Source organism: Aureobasidium pullulans (assembly GCF_000721785.1).
Source record: "Aureobasidium pullulans EXF-150 unplaced genomic scaffold scaffold_2, whole genome shotgun sequence".
NCBI classification, from domain to species: Eukaryota; Fungi; Ascomycota; class Dothideomycetes; order Dothideales; family Saccotheciaceae; genus Aureobasidium; species Aureobasidium pullulans.
In genome coordinates this window covers 138,656-152,113 of record NW_021941022.1, presented here as the reverse complement: position 1 = coordinate 152,113, position 13,458 = coordinate 138,656, and the positions used below count along the sequence as shown (strand labels likewise).

Here is a 13,458-nt window from a genome sequence, read left to right as displayed (position 1 = left end):
AAGACAATGAGGTGCAAGATACCAGAACTTATAACGTAAAATACTCAGCCGTCCACTAGAAAGAGCGACTCGCATGTGTCGTTAGAAATTCTGACAGCTTTGGCAGGGACGCCATCTTCTTACTCCTCCGGCTCTTGCGGAAGCTTGCAGTTTTGTGCACATTAAAGCTTTCAACGAAACAGCTTTGTATGACGGAGGAGCAGAAAGGCAATTTTGCTCTACTTTCCACAACGGAACGGGGCGGCAGCTTGTGTATTTGTGCATCTGAAGAAGTACTCTCATATGGAAGGAGAAGGCAGAGGATGTTGATTCGTTTAGCAGAATGGTCACCGGAAATAATGGTTGGGAACGTATCTGAAGCTCCGATGCTGACGATGCCAACGTCGGTTGATCCAGGCAGGGTCATACCATTTACAATGGCTTCCAACCTCGATGGCGACATTGTGGTCGACAACAACCATGTTTGAGGAATCTCATCTGCCCAGAGTGATAACCACATATTTCTCCTTTGCTTTGTCAAGTGAACATTATACTGCTGGAGTCCGTTGCTGCGTCATGTCGGATACTATGTTTCACGTCTGCCTCACTAAGAAAATGGAATCAGGCACCACCAAACTCACATCAATTTTCGAGCTTTGGTCGAGCTCCTGGAAAAAGCAAGGAAAGATGACGAAATACGTGGCACTTTTGGATCGACGCGTTCAAGCTTGAACAAAGATTGTCGCGAAGAACAGATCAGCTTAGGATTGTATACGCTCGCGTTCTTCCTACGCTCTATTGCCCGTGACCTTATTATAGTCTGTAACCCATGATAACGCCGTGGTAAATGCGTGTCTCGAGCCATATGTACGCCAGCAAACCCATGCAATTCGTATCATCGTCGTCGTTTAAGAGGTCTTCCTCTACTCTTCCATGGCCTCCTGCATCTTCACCTCAATTCCGTTGCCGCCCGAGTTGGCTGCAGCTTGCGAGGGTGTCGAAAAGACCTTCTCCTTGATCTGAGCAGCCAGAAGACCCGTCTTCTCCTCGTTGGCAATCTTGTCGGCAGCAGCTACCACCTTGTCCAGTGCAGCGTCACCCTTTGGTCCACCCGGACGCATTGACATGGAGCCCCTATGCTTTGCGTTTTGAGTGACTTGGTGGATCTTGCCTGCCAGGTCTTCAATCTGCTTGGTACCATATTCGCGGTTGGTAGACAGAGGCGAGGATGACAGAGTCTGGACCCAGTACTTGTTCCAGAGAGCTTCCAGCAGCGTATTGTCGAGAGAGGATTTGTAGTGTGAGACGTCAAGTGAGTAGTACTTGTTTGCGTGGGCGCCAAAGTCGGCAGCCTTGGCAAGAGGAACAGCGGCCATGCCCTCTCCGGCAGAGTCATGGCCTGCAGGGACGTGACCCTCGGGGTATGTTCTGAAGGCGCCAATCTCAACCTTGCCAGAGCTGACAGTGCGGTCGGGGTCAATGACAACGGCGACGAAAGGATCCGAGAAGGTTTGCTGAGTGAACTGAGTCGAGACATCGATGCCACTAAGCCAGCAGCCATAGCCGGGATGACTGTGGTACCAGCCGACGGCGTTTTCGAGTTGACCGGCTTGACGGGAGCGGTCCAGGTATTTGACCATGTATTCGTTGGCCTCGTCTTGAGCGTTGACTCTGGTCTCTGTTCCTTCGACAGGCAGGCGGAGAGCGTCAGTGACGATAAAGGTCTCGTCCAGAACGTAGCCGATCATGAGGCCCATGACTTCGATGCTGCCACCGGAGCGAGCGTGCATGACCATCTTAAGCAGGGCGACAGATGAGATGCGAACATGCTTGAAATGGTTGGGGTCTGCGCGCCATGGTCTCTTGTTGTTGATGTCCTTTTGCTGTTCGACCGAGTAGGTGTATAGTTGATCGCGAGTGGCGTCTGTGAGGTTGATTGCGTTCTCCAGCTCTGCGGATCGTCAGAAGGTGTCAAAGCAGAATAGACCATTCTCGACTCACCCCACGTCTTTCTTGCGTCGTCCATGTTGGCTTGTGTATGGAAGTGACTGGGGAGGGTGAGCTGGTGACGGAGCTGTATGCGATTGACGAACGCCAAGCCAAGCACATGCGTGGGGTCGGAGTTGCGGACAATCCACCTCCGCCGACACAATTCAATGACACTGGGAAGGTCGCTCCTTTCTAACCGTTTGACAAGTATGTCGCGACTGCTGAATCAGTTACCGAGCCGGTCGCGAGGCTACGTCTGCAGGTCGTGCCTTGGTCGACTAAGCACTCCGGCCACACGTCACTTCTCAATCACCTCCGGCGCATACAGGAAGGCACTCCCGAGAGCTTCTCCCATTTCCACCGCCTTTCTTTTCTCGTCCAAGAGCTTTTCCACAACAGCGATAAACCCTGCCAAAGGGCACTCGACCCGTGAATTACTTCCCTCTGGACCAGCACGAACACGTTTCGCTCCTTCGCCGACCGGCTACCTACATCTTGGATCGCTACGTACGGCTCTCTTCAATTATCTGCTCGCCAAAAGGACCGGAGGCCAATTTCTGCTCAGGATAGAAGACACGGACCAGGTGAGGATTGATGAATCAGATCACACAATACAAGAGCTGATGGGAGAAGAAAAGACTGGTTCCTGATGCAGAGCAAAGGCTGTGCGATGACCTGAGATGGGCTGGCATACAATGGGATGAAGGCCCACAAGTCGGCGGCCCATACGGTCCATACAAGCAGTCTGAAAGAACTCCCCTCTACCAGAAACACGCCCAGGAACTCGTCGAATCCAAAGCCGCCTTCCGATGCTTCTGCAGCTCTACCGCCCAGGCACCTGTCGATGTGGATGCTTCACTAGTGGGATCTGCCATTGGCGGCTGCCACAGCGATTGCGCCAGTATACCTCTGGAGGAGTCAGCCGAAAGAGCACGTAATGAGAAACACGCCGTCCGCTTCGGCAAGCCCGACAAGGCTCCCAGCTGGTCTGACCTTGTATACGGCAAAGTCTCTCTCGAGTCTAAGAAGACCCTGCCGCAAAGAGCTGCCGTGGAAGGTGTCATTCTTCTCAAGGGCGACGGAACCCCGACATATCACCTTGCAAATGTCATCGACGACCACTACATGAAGATCACTCATGTGATTCGTGGTACTGAGTGGATGTCTTCGACACCGCTGCATGCTGCTCTCTACAATGCCTTTGGATGGACACCGCCAGCTTTTGCTCATGTTGGCCTGTTGACAGACAAAGATCAAGCAAAACTCTCGAAGCGTAATTTTGATACCGATATTGGCGCCTTGAAAACAAAACATGGCATCCTGCCCGAGAGTCTGGCCAATTTCCTCGCCTTGCTCGGTTGGCGAAACCCGACTCGTGACGATGTCATGGAGATGAACAAGTTGATCGATCTCTTCGACTTGAAATTCACCAAGGGAAACTCCATCGTCTCGTTCGACAAACTATGGTATCTCCAAAAGAACCACGCCAAGATCATCATCGAGCGCGCCATGCAGTCCTCGACCGCAGACCCGTCATTCGAGAATCTACTCGATCTACTCGAATCAGCCGCCCGCACTGCCTATCCCAATTCCCGAGCATTAGCGACTCAAGATCTGCGAATCTACATGACCAAAATCCTGTTTATCGATGCCAAAACATATGAAAACCCAAGCTCGTATGTCGAGCGCAACGCCTATTTCTTCACCACCTTACCACCAGCCTCACCGTCACCCGACACATCAATTTCCAAATCAGACCTCCACACCGCAGCCATGGACGTTTTGAAAAACTTCGACCAAACTGTCACGAAAGACGTTATCATCTCAGCACCCACCTACACGGAAATCAAGACGCGACTCGATGCCACCATAGCCGAATACGCCAAGGTGATAGGAGAGGTCATCCAACAACGCGCGACTGTAGACGGCGAAGTGGATAAAACCAAGATGAAAGAATGGAGTAAGCATTTGCACCATTACCTGAGAGAAAAACTCTGTTTTGGACGTCCGGGGCCTGGAAGTTCGCAGGTCATGGCTGTGCTTGGGCATGAAGAGTGTTGGAGGAGACTTGAGGTGTGAAGCTTTTTTCTTGTGTAACAATATCTTCTGTATGATAAGTTTGATGACGAGATCTCCTCCTTCTTTTTCTTCTTCTTCTTCTTCTTCTTCTTCTTTTCTGATATCTGAATTGTGATGAATCGGTATAAAACGTATGAATGCATGTTGTGTCCGAAATTCTACTCAGACTCCTCCTTATTACACAACTCAACCACTTCCCTGATGCACAACTCACCCAATTCCCGCACAACCCACCCACTGTCCTGAACCAGGAGTATTAAAAATATTCAACACATGCCCAGATCGCGTGTGCAACAATCTTCTCGTCCAATTCATTATCGCAAGTGAAAAGAGAAAAGAAGTCCTTGTCTATAATTTCCATCCCGTCTAAAAACGAAAAACGACCAAGAAAAGCGCAAAAGTTTTATATATACATGCACAAAATTTCCAATCATCATCATTGCTGTCCCAACCACGTACCGCCGCTCCAGAAACCACCTTTCTCTAAACAGCAGAAGCAGGCGCATCACCAGTCTCCCTGACAACTTTATCAATAGCCTTTGCCACCAGAGCAACATTCTCACCGTTGAGGCCAGAGATGGAAGCACGACCAGAAGTAAGGAGGTAGATATGTTCCTTCCTCAACGCCAGCACCTGTTTTTCCGAAAGTCCCGTGTACGAAAACATTCCATTCTGATCGACGATATGTTGCCAATTACCCGGTGTGTTTAGGTTTTGCAATTCACCGAAAAGAGCAGCCCTCATGGTTTTTATGCGGCCGGACATGATGAGTAAATCTTGCTCCCATTCTCGTCTGAGGGAGGCGTTTTGGAGGATGAAAGCTACGATTCTGGCGCCGTAGACGGGTGGGTTGGAGATTTCGGCGCGTTGGAGGTAGATGAGGTGGGAGAGTGCTTTATCCCTTGCTTCCTGGGAAGAAGTAACGATATGGAAAGCACCGACACGTTGACCGTACAGACCGAAGTTTTTGGAAAAGGATTGAGCGACGACGAGTTCGAGGGTGTTGCGGGAGACGAAGTGGCGGACGGCCCAGGCATCTTCGTCGACGTCGCCGGAGGCGAAGCCTTGGTATGCCGAGTCGAAGAAGGGGAAGAGGTGTTTGCGCTCGCACAGGTCGGCGATTTGCTTCCACTGGTCTTTGGTGGGGTCGATTCCGGTGGGGTTGTGGGCGCATGCGTGGAGCAGGATAAGGTCTCCGGGTTGGGCTTGTTCTTCGAGTGTGGACATCATGCCCGAGAAGTTCAAGCTGCAGGTTGCGGCGTCGTAGTAGGGGTACATCTTCTGTTCGACATCGGGGGCGGCGATGTCGAAGATGGCGTGGTGGTTTCCCCATGTCGGGTCGGATACCCAGATGCGTTTGGGTTGAAGGCTGTCGTTCAAGAAGCGGGCGCCCAAGTGTACGGCACCGGTTCCGGAGATGGTTTGGAGGGAACCGATACGGGAAGTGAGATCAGGAGAGGGGTTTCCGAAGAGGAGGTCGCGTGCTGACTCTACGAAAGCACCGAGACCTTCCATGGGAAGATATTCGTGGTTTGTGGCCACATCTTCTGCGATCATCTTCTCAACCTGGGTAGGAAGGTTAGCATCGAGGGAGACATCTTTCAAAAGTACGGATATAAGTGAAGTTGCGCGATGAGAACAACAGGCACAGATGAGGGACCATAGGTCTCATTATCTGTCCTTCTTTCAATGACGTGAATGCTTCCTCTTCCCTGTTCTTTGCGTGATCACAGGGTTTTCTTTTGTGTTGCTCAATTCACCACAAGATGTCATGGAATCATACCCCTTCCACCATTTCCACCTCTTACTCAAGACCATCGAAAATTGCCCCCGAACACCAACATACCAGCAGCAAAGAATTGAAAAACACAGAGTGAAGAAGAACAAGGAGAAAGGTGAAGAGGAGATTCAATAACACACCTTCTTAACCGTAGGCAAAACCCAAGGCTTGCCATCCTCATCTCTGTAGACACCAATGGTAAGAGAAGCCTTGAACTCTGCAGGATCCTTTGCGTATTGCGACATCAATCCAAAAATGGGATCGCCAGGCATGGTCTCCAGATGATTGAAGAGCGAGTTGCTCTTCGTATGAACGGGCAGTTCTTCGCGAGTGTAGCCCATGATTGCGGTGTTGTGTTGTTGTGTAGTGTTGATTATGTTGAGTAGGTAGATGCTGAAAGTTCTAGGATAGAGTGCAACAAATTTCCTCAGTGAAGATGAAAAAAAAGATATGTGAGTGAAGAAAACCGGGAAGTTCAGATGCAGCAGATCAGTGATATATCAATTGTGACTCTCCAGAGGACGGATCAGATAGTTGTATATATGAGAGAAGAACCGAATATGACTCCTATCAATCCTCAAATGACCAAGACGGCGACGAGGAGCCGTTGAGTCCAAAACTTTTCATGCTTCGCCGCTGTCATTTGCACCGGTTTCGCAAGCACAAACTTCTGATATCGACAATTTGGGAAGGTCTTTGCGGGGAATATGCACACTCATGCACACTGATGCAAGGCACAAGGGTAAAAAGTCCGTTGTCGGAAGCCGGAGTTGGGCGGGAAAACGAGAATCGACGACAATTGACGACACGGAAGCGGTCCGTATCCGCCTTCGTTGCGACATCAGTTGATGGAATTGATAGATACCAAGCAAAAGATACGATATGGAAGATAAGTGTGCGATGAGATATGATGACGGTGTGTCAAGAAAACGAAGAGAAGGATTGAGGGGGTTGAAGATGGTATCGTGACCATGAATTGGCAACAGCTAGCCGGCAATGCTCGAGAGGAAGGTGCGTCGAAGAAAACACCTTGATTACATGATTGCAGCTAGGCTCCTGTTAGGATGAGTGTCATCATGGTGAGAAGTACTCAATCCTTCCGACGATATATTGACCGTGAAACTTGTCAGAAGATGAGCAATGATGGAGTAGAGCGTTCCAATATACAAGTGTCTAATAGCAAGGAGCAGATTTTGAGCTTCCCTCTCTCATGTACGCCAATTGTCCAATTCTCCGTCAGCGAAGGCCGTTCCTTGATATGATCGTCAATGTGTCTATCCTCCTTCGTAACTTTTGCGTCTTCGTCTTCGCGGCATTGCCTCCTCTCTTCCACGAGCTTATTGCTGCTGGCACTGAGCTCCCTCACCTTCCTCCTCACTGTCGTCTTCCCACTCAGCCGCTCTCGGGTCTCCTGAGCCGGCACCAAAGTCCTCCATATCACTGACGACCTCCCAATCCACCTCATCGACTTCCTCGGCTGTGATTTCCTCCTCCTTGCTCTTCGGCAACACATCTCTGATCTTGTTGATGGTAGCCTCGTCTCTCAACCAGCCGTCCTCAGGGAACACCACATCGACGATCAGGTAAAGGTCGCCCTTGGCATCCGAACGATTGATGGGCATACCCTCGCCCGAGATCTTGAGGATCTCACCAGGACGCAAGATGCGACCTGCAGGCTGCTTGACATGTAGTGAAATTCCTCGGCCGTCGAGGTGCTTCAGAACGACTCTGTTGAATCCCGTCAAGGCCTCTGCAAGTGTAACCTTCAACTCGGCCTGCAAATCACTACCCGCACGGTGGAAAACGTCATGCGGTGTCTCGACCAGTTCGAATATAATGTCTCCAGGCTCTTGATCGGGAACTTGGTCTGCTTCACCTGCCAAAACGATCTTATCGCCTTGACGACTGCCGGGAGGGATGTAGAGTTCGAGGATTTTGCGTTGGGAGATTGTGCGAACACCTTTGCATTTTTTGCATTTCTTGTCGTCGGGGAAGTAGGAGCCGCGGCCTGAGCAGGTGGAGCAGGCGACGGTTTCTTGGGTGACGAGGCCGGGGCCGACGGGGCGAAGGGCGATCTTTGAACCTGCAGCCTAGATTAGTATCATGATGGAGGGTGAATTTGGAGAGACGTCGCATACCTCTTCCATCGCAAGTTCCACACTTCTTCGGCTTAGCATTTGCTTTACCACCACTGCCACTGCAGTTCTGGCAGATGACGTTTTTCGTCGAAGCGAAGCGTGTGGTTTTGCCCTTGTACAGTTCCTCGAGCGAAACCTCATATTCCTGCATCTCGTTCTTGCTCTTTCTGGGCCCTCTGCCTCCCATTCCACCCATTCCCGGCATGCCACCCATACCCTCGAAACCACCTCCCATTCCTCCCATGCCACCCATACCCTGTCCAAACATTTGCGCCAAGATATCGTCCAAGTCTGGTCCAGCACCTCCTCCTGCACCACCCTTTTCAAAGGCGGCCATGCCGTGCATGTCGTACATTTCTCTGGTCTGGTCATCACTGAGGATCTCGTAGGCTTGTTGGATATCCTTGAAACGGTCGTCTGCGGCAGCGCGGTCGGCTTCGGGGACCTTGTCTGGGTGGTGGACGCGAGCGGCCTTGTGGTAGGCCTTTTTCACTTCGGTTTTTGTAGCATCGCGGCTGATTTCTAATATCTCGTAGAGGTCGATTTCGGTCGACATGATTGCGGTGTTGTTGGTGTCCTGTAGAGGACAGAGAATGTGATAGAGCGGTAGGAGAAAAAGATGTGGTCGCTAGACAGAATCAAGTCGATATGCAACTGGTGTTTGTGTTGCAACTTGTAAGCGTCTCACTCAGAAAGCGAAAGGCAGTTTGGCAGTTTCGGAAAGTTCATGCACGTCACGGTCCACAGCGTCGCCGATGTTTTTTTGCGGAGCCGCTGCAAGCCGCCATAATCTCATCGTCTTTTCCCTGTTGATTTTGTGCATACATAATTCGACCATAATGACACCAGTAGATATCTCCTTTGGATTGTGACGAGAAGATCCGAGGACATTGAATTGATCGTGAATAGCATCTCAAAGCCTCGTATGAAATCTTGGCTACATATACATCACAAGCTGGCCATTCTCCAGGGTAAGATACTGTGCCAGGACATTATTTCACGGCTCCGCGGTGCATCAGGGTGCAGTATCTAACCCCTTCTCTCTTCTTTTGCTTCATGGCCGTGTTCAATCCCTCCGCTCGCCGTTCGCTTTCGCCTTTTCATAGTCACAACCTGCTGACCAATAGTAGCCTCACAACCTTGCTCTTTTGTTCCAGGTTGAAAATCACTCCCAGCCACCTTCCCTATTGGCTTTGTCGACTTCCACATGCATCCTCTCCATCCACCGTCTGACCAGCTCAGCGTTCTCCCCCTTCAATCTCTGCTTCTCTCTTTCCATAGCATTCAACTCCATGTTCAAGGCAACAGTTTCGTCCTGCACATCTTCGACCAGCTTCTTCTTCTCACGCAGCTCTTCATCGCGGTCTTTCAGTTTCCGCTCAAGGGCGGCGAGTTGTCGATGTGTAGCGGTGAGCTGTTGAGTCAAGGTTGTGTTTGCCGTAGTCAGAGACGTTGTCGAAGCTTGGAGAGTCTGGAGTTGGGTTTGCAGGGACGACCGGGCGGCTTGTGTCGTGGTCAGGTCTTGTCGAAGGCGATTGACCTCATCGCTGCCACGTTGATCCGATAGTCCAGAAGCTGTACCGGAGATGTTCGAGGTGACAGCGACGCTTTTGCGATCGGCCAGACGGGTGACTAGAGGCGTCAGAACGAGGATCGAGGCGGGTCCGAGGGTGAAGACATACAGGCATCGATGTAAGATTTATGAGTAGATTCGCGTCTGTCGCGGGCGTCGAGAGCCGCGAGATAGCGCGTGCTCCAGTCGGCCATTTCACATGGTTGTGTTTATGCTTGACTTGATCGAAGAGAGAAGATGGAGATGCTGCGCATGACGAGCGACTCTCGATTTGACATGTGACAGCGCCAAGCCAAATGTGCATCTTGCGGTCAACTTTCCTGTCTTCGACATGTCATTTCTGTTCTCATCACCATCGCAAGCATATGGAAGCATGCTGTCTCAAATGGACCAAATTGCCGGGATAGTGATCGTGAATTTTCATTGGGTCCATCAAATGTCTCTTGCAGGTGGAAGTTGACAAACATGGCCATGAGCGCCTATAAAAAGAGGCCGTCTAACTGCAATCTGTTGATTTCAATTCCTCTCCAACTCAACGACGACATGCAAGTTCCCTCCCTTCTTACCATGAGTATGCCGACCAGATATCCTTCCGAGGACATGAACGAACAGCCGTCTTTTCTGCTTCCATTGCCCACAGAACTGGTCGAGAGGATTGCTCGTCACGCAGACGATGCTTTCCCTAAAGAGCGTCCTCTCTCAAGGCTTCGCTCCACTTGCAAACAACTATGCAATCAAGTCTCTCCCGAATTCGCCAAACGCTATCTATCCGAGCCTTTCATCATGATGTCCCGCTACAGCTTGCAGACCTTGATCTCCATCTGTGAACATCCTATTTTCGGTCCCTATGTCCGCAAGGTTCGGCTGCAAGCTTTTCCGCAGTTCGTTCGAGAGGCCAGAAACACAAATCGCTTCCTGAAAACAGTGGCGTCCCATCTGCGCTATTATCCGAATCTTTTGCGGTTGAATCCACGAGTTCACGCCGACATCAAGAGCATCGTCGAGGAAGATGCCCTACTTCGGTCTTCTGGAGAAGCCATCGAGCTTCTGAGTACCGCTTTCAAGTCCTTGGCCACTTACCAGACACCTATCGTCCTGGTCTCTGAAATTTACGGCGTGTCCGAGAAAGCAGAAGCAGAGACAGAGGCACAGGCACATGCACCGCCTATTGGCCATAATGCAAGTATCATGGATCCCTTGTTTGAAGTACGACGTGGCTTAGACTATGATAACGCTGACTGTACACCTGCTCTTCTATATCTGATACGGGCAGCAAGCAAGACTGGCTGTAACGTCACAGGCATGGACATACATCATTGTGATGCAAACGGCTTAGAATCGTTTTCTGGCTTGCCTTTGAGCTCTGATGAGACGAAATTGCTTTGTGGTATACGCAACACCTCTATCACGATCGATGGCGCATATCACAATCCTGAGACTGTAGGCTGTTTGAAACACTTTCTCGCTCATGTGAGGAACACCACCCAGATGAGCTTCCATACCTTCTGCCACGTTCAACATCGCGACTACCAATGCGAGCATCTTGGCCACCTTCTTCGCCCCACTTATCTACCCAAACTCCAGTCCTTAAAGCTGGATGGTTTTGTGACGTCCTCAAACGACCTCAAGGATTTTCTGGCAAGGCATAAAGGCACACTCAGAGAAATCGATATCACGAACATCATGATCTTCGATGACTGGGCCAAAGATGGTCCTTTGAGAGAATTGTTCGCTTGGGTCAGAGACGAGCTCACTTTGAAGCGCGTTCTCATCGGAGGGATCTACGCAGTTTTGAAGGAACAACGATTGAGGTCTTGGAATTCGAGGGTACCGTGGCATGTAGGCAATCTTGAATTGGAGGGCGAGAGTGAAATTCAATCAGGATTGACCGATCTATGCGACGAGGGCAAGAGGTTGAAGAAGCTGTTTATGCTCGAGGGAAATCCGTATTCGACAGACACAGAGATTCCCACATTTGCAGCCATGTCAGGGCTTCCGGAGCAAGATTTTATAGACAACTGGTGCGCTGATGGTCTTGGGCGTTTCGGCGATGGCAATGTAGATTGAAGAGCAAAGTCAGAGATTGGCCTCCTCCCGTGAACAAATCTGGAGGCATTGAAGTTGGAGCGATTCAAGATGCTTTTCGAATTAATGCAGTCGTGTGCGAAGAGAGACTTCTTCCGCGGTCCAGTCTCACTTCTTCCCTTATCTCCTTGGGTCACTATTGCCTTCCACTCCAACGACCTTCACTTCCGATACCGCGTCACTTGTCTACGCGCAACTCAATATCCTGTTCACACGCAATCGCCATCCCAACTTTCCTTCGCTCATCCAACGCGCATCTCTGTTGCTACGCTCTACTTCGCGCAACTCGACCTGGACGACACATCAACCTGCTCGCGACCTCGTTTTGACCCCCATACTATACTTCGCTCCCGCGCGCCTGACAATGTAAGTCATCCAAGAGAGTCTTGTGCAGAACTGTACTGACATTTCATCTTGACAGCATGCCTCCGAACATGGATCACCCGCCCAACTTGCTCTCGCTGCCCAATGAGGTTCTTGCTACGATCTGCGCTCAAACTGAAGGCAGGGAATGGCCTGAAATATTCAGACATCCGCTGAAATTCCTCCGCCTTACATGCAAACATCTCTATGTGCCAGCTACAAAGGAGTTCGCAAAGAAATTCTTCACCATACCAAATGTCATGGTCAACACCTACAGTCTCCAAGCACTCGTCGACATATGCGCTCATCCTATCATCGGCCCCTACGTTGACGGAGTTACTCTCGATGCTTTCCGGTTGGGCCCAGATACCTACAGAAGGATCCAGGGCAAACTCGAGGCCAGCATCACCGATGGAGACATCAAGAGCATGAAGAAGCACGGAAACGAGCTGCAGGGGCTGCTGGAGGCACTCGAGGAAGACGAGATCCTAGATGACGGGGGCCTCGCTGTCAATCTTCTCGCCAAGGCACTCGAATGCATCAAAACACGACGCGGAGAGGTGGCATACCTTGCTGTGACTTCGCAGTACTCGACAATTGGCGACGGCAAAGGCCTTGGCAAACTCCCAAACGACCGAAAAACAGTATGGCAGAACGAGGCCTCTCATCTGAAACCAATGTCAGCACTACGCATGCTCGTTGATGCTGCAAAGCGCAGTGGCTGTCGAATCAACCAGTTTGAATTTGATGTCCCTAGCTATGAGAATTTCATTGAGCTTAAGTCGCACATCGAGCGTGCGATTTCTACAGCCAGCGACGTCTTTGCTGGATTGGAGTCGTTTGGAATTCACCTTAGAAGCGCTGGTGCTCAGCGATACTCGGAAGATCTGGCCAAGATTCTTCCCCTGGCAAAGTCTATCTCTGCACTTGAGCTTAGTGCCACATCCTTGGTGAACGACAAGAGGATACTCCATGCCGGTGATTCTCTACAAGAGATTGCCAACATACTCGATTCGGTCAATTCGGATACTTTGCGTCGAGTTAAACTCGAAGGGTTTATCTGTGAACAAGATGACCTCCGCATATTCCTAGACCGTCACAACTCCACAATCAAGGTGCTGAGTTTCTCAAACCTTGTAATGGCTGGTTCTTGGGATGAACTTCTCGAATGGATTGGTGCCAATCTCCATCTCGAAAAGCTCGAGCTAAAGGCCCTAGGCACCATAGATGAGAATGCTTCCAACGATGAGAACGGCGGGGACTTCCCGGTCAAATGGGCTTGCCCTGAGGTACTGCAAGGAGAAGAACAAGTCCGCTTGGGCTTGATGGAGATTCTTGAGAAGAAGAGATCAGCCGACGACAAGCGTCTTCACGACGAGGAGGAAGGAGAGAGAGAAGAATCCGAGGAGATTGAGGAGATTCAGGAGGTAGAGGACGAGATCCCAGCCTAGATGGCCACAAGAAATTGGCGA

At 50.6% G+C, this 13,458-nt stretch overlaps 6 protein-coding genes across 6 annotated transcripts; 2 read left to right on the top strand and 4 right to left on the bottom strand.

Annotated features, from left to right (window-relative positions):
- Positions 1-511: 511 nt before the first annotated feature.
- Positions 512-2,024, bottom strand: M438DRAFT_288256 (Mov34/MPN/PAD-1 family protein). The gene is made up of 2 exons (XM_029901654.1): positions 1,981-2,024; positions 512-1,930 (listed from the first exon to the last, which is right to left on the bottom strand). The coding sequence occupies exons 1-2, from the start codon at positions 2,003-2,005 to the stop codon at positions 903-905; spliced, it is 1,053 nt and encodes a 350-aa protein (XP_029764395.1). The 5' UTR covers positions 2,006-2,024; the 3' UTR covers positions 512-902.
- A 381-nt stretch (positions 2,025-2,405) lies between these two features.
- On the top strand, positions 2,406-4,047 carry M438DRAFT_257184 (uncharacterized protein; the record flags this gene model as incomplete). The annotated part of the gene is made up of 3 exons (XM_029899729.1): positions 2,406-2,552; positions 2,602-3,867; positions 3,916-4,047. Coding segments are annotated over 3 exons (1,545 nt in total), but the record flags the coding sequence as incomplete, so codon positions are not given.
- A 26-nt stretch (positions 4,048-4,073) lies between these two features.
- M438DRAFT_341850 (putative aspartate transaminase) lies at positions 4,074-6,458 on the bottom strand. The gene is made up of 2 exons (XM_029904603.1): positions 5,968-6,458; positions 4,074-5,613 (listed from the first exon to the last, which is right to left on the bottom strand). The coding sequence occupies exons 1-2, from the start codon at positions 6,166-6,168 to the stop codon at positions 4,531-4,533; spliced, it is 1,284 nt and encodes a 427-aa protein (XP_029764393.1). The 5' UTR covers positions 6,169-6,458; the 3' UTR covers positions 4,074-4,530.
- Positions 6,459-6,768: 310 nt separating this feature from the next.
- On the bottom strand, positions 6,769-8,634 carry M438DRAFT_288247 (DnaJ-domain-containing protein). The gene is made up of 2 exons (XM_029901653.1): positions 7,966-8,634; positions 6,769-7,910 (listed from the first exon to the last, which is right to left on the bottom strand). Exons 1-2 carry the CDS (start codon positions 8,519-8,521, stop codon positions 7,165-7,167), a joined length of 1,302 nt encoding a protein of 433 aa, XP_029764392.1. The 5' UTR covers positions 8,522-8,634; the 3' UTR covers positions 6,769-7,164.
- Positions 8,635-8,872: 238 nt separating this feature from the next.
- On the bottom strand, positions 8,873-9,752 carry M438DRAFT_361577 (autophagy protein 16). Its single transcript, XM_029907520.1, has 2 exons — positions 9,648-9,752; positions 8,873-9,597 (listed from the first exon to the last, which is right to left on the bottom strand). The coding sequence occupies exons 1-2, from the start codon at positions 9,730-9,732 to the stop codon at positions 9,131-9,133; spliced, it is 552 nt and encodes a 183-aa protein (XP_029764391.1). The 5' UTR covers positions 9,733-9,752; the 3' UTR covers positions 8,873-9,130.
- Positions 9,753-9,878: 126 nt separating this feature from the next.
- Positions 9,879-11,798, top strand: M438DRAFT_79713 (uncharacterized protein). The gene has a single exon (XM_029910326.1). The coding sequence runs from the start codon at positions 10,004-10,006 to the stop codon at positions 11,603-11,605; it is 1,602 nt and encodes a 533-aa protein (XP_029764390.1). The 5' UTR covers positions 9,879-10,003; the 3' UTR covers positions 11,606-11,798.
- The last annotated feature ends 1,660 nt before the right edge of the window (positions 11,799-13,458 follow it).

Bases quoted from the DNA above. Each gene is read 5' to 3' on its own strand.
- M438DRAFT_288256 (XM_029901654.1), bottom strand. From the start codon at position 2,005: ATGGACGACGCAAGAAAGACGTGGG. The intron at 1,931-1,980 runs GTGAGTCGAGAA...GACGATCCGCAG, and splicing joins CGACGCAAGAAAGACGTGGG to AGCTGGAGAACGCAATCAAC.
- M438DRAFT_341850 (XM_029904603.1), bottom strand. From the start codon at position 6,168: ATGGGCTACACTCGCGAAGAACTGCCCGTTCATACGAAGAGCAACTCG. The intron at 5,614-5,967 runs GTGTGTTATTGA...CTTCCTACCCAG, and splicing joins TTTTGCCTACGGTTAAGAAG to GTTGAGAAGATGATCGCAGA.
- M438DRAFT_288247 (XM_029901653.1), bottom strand. From the start codon at position 8,521: ATGTCGACCGAAATCGACCTCTACGAGATATTAGAAATCAGCCGCGAT. The intron at 7,911-7,965 runs GTATGCGACGTC...TCTAGGCTGCAG, and splicing joins TGGAACTTGCGATGGAAGAG to GTTCAAAGATCGCCCTTCGC.
- M438DRAFT_361577 (XM_029907520.1), bottom strand. From the start codon at position 9,732: ATGGCCGACTGGAGCACGCGCTATCTCGCGGCTCTCGACGCCCGCGAC. The intron at 9,598-9,647 runs GTATGTCTTCAC...TGACGCCTCTAG, and splicing joins TAAATCTTACATCGATGCCT to TCACCCGTCTGGCCGATCGC.
- M438DRAFT_79713 (XM_029910326.1), top strand. From the start codon at position 10,004: ATGGCCATGAGCGCCTATAAAAAGAGGCCGTCTAACTGCAATCTGTTG.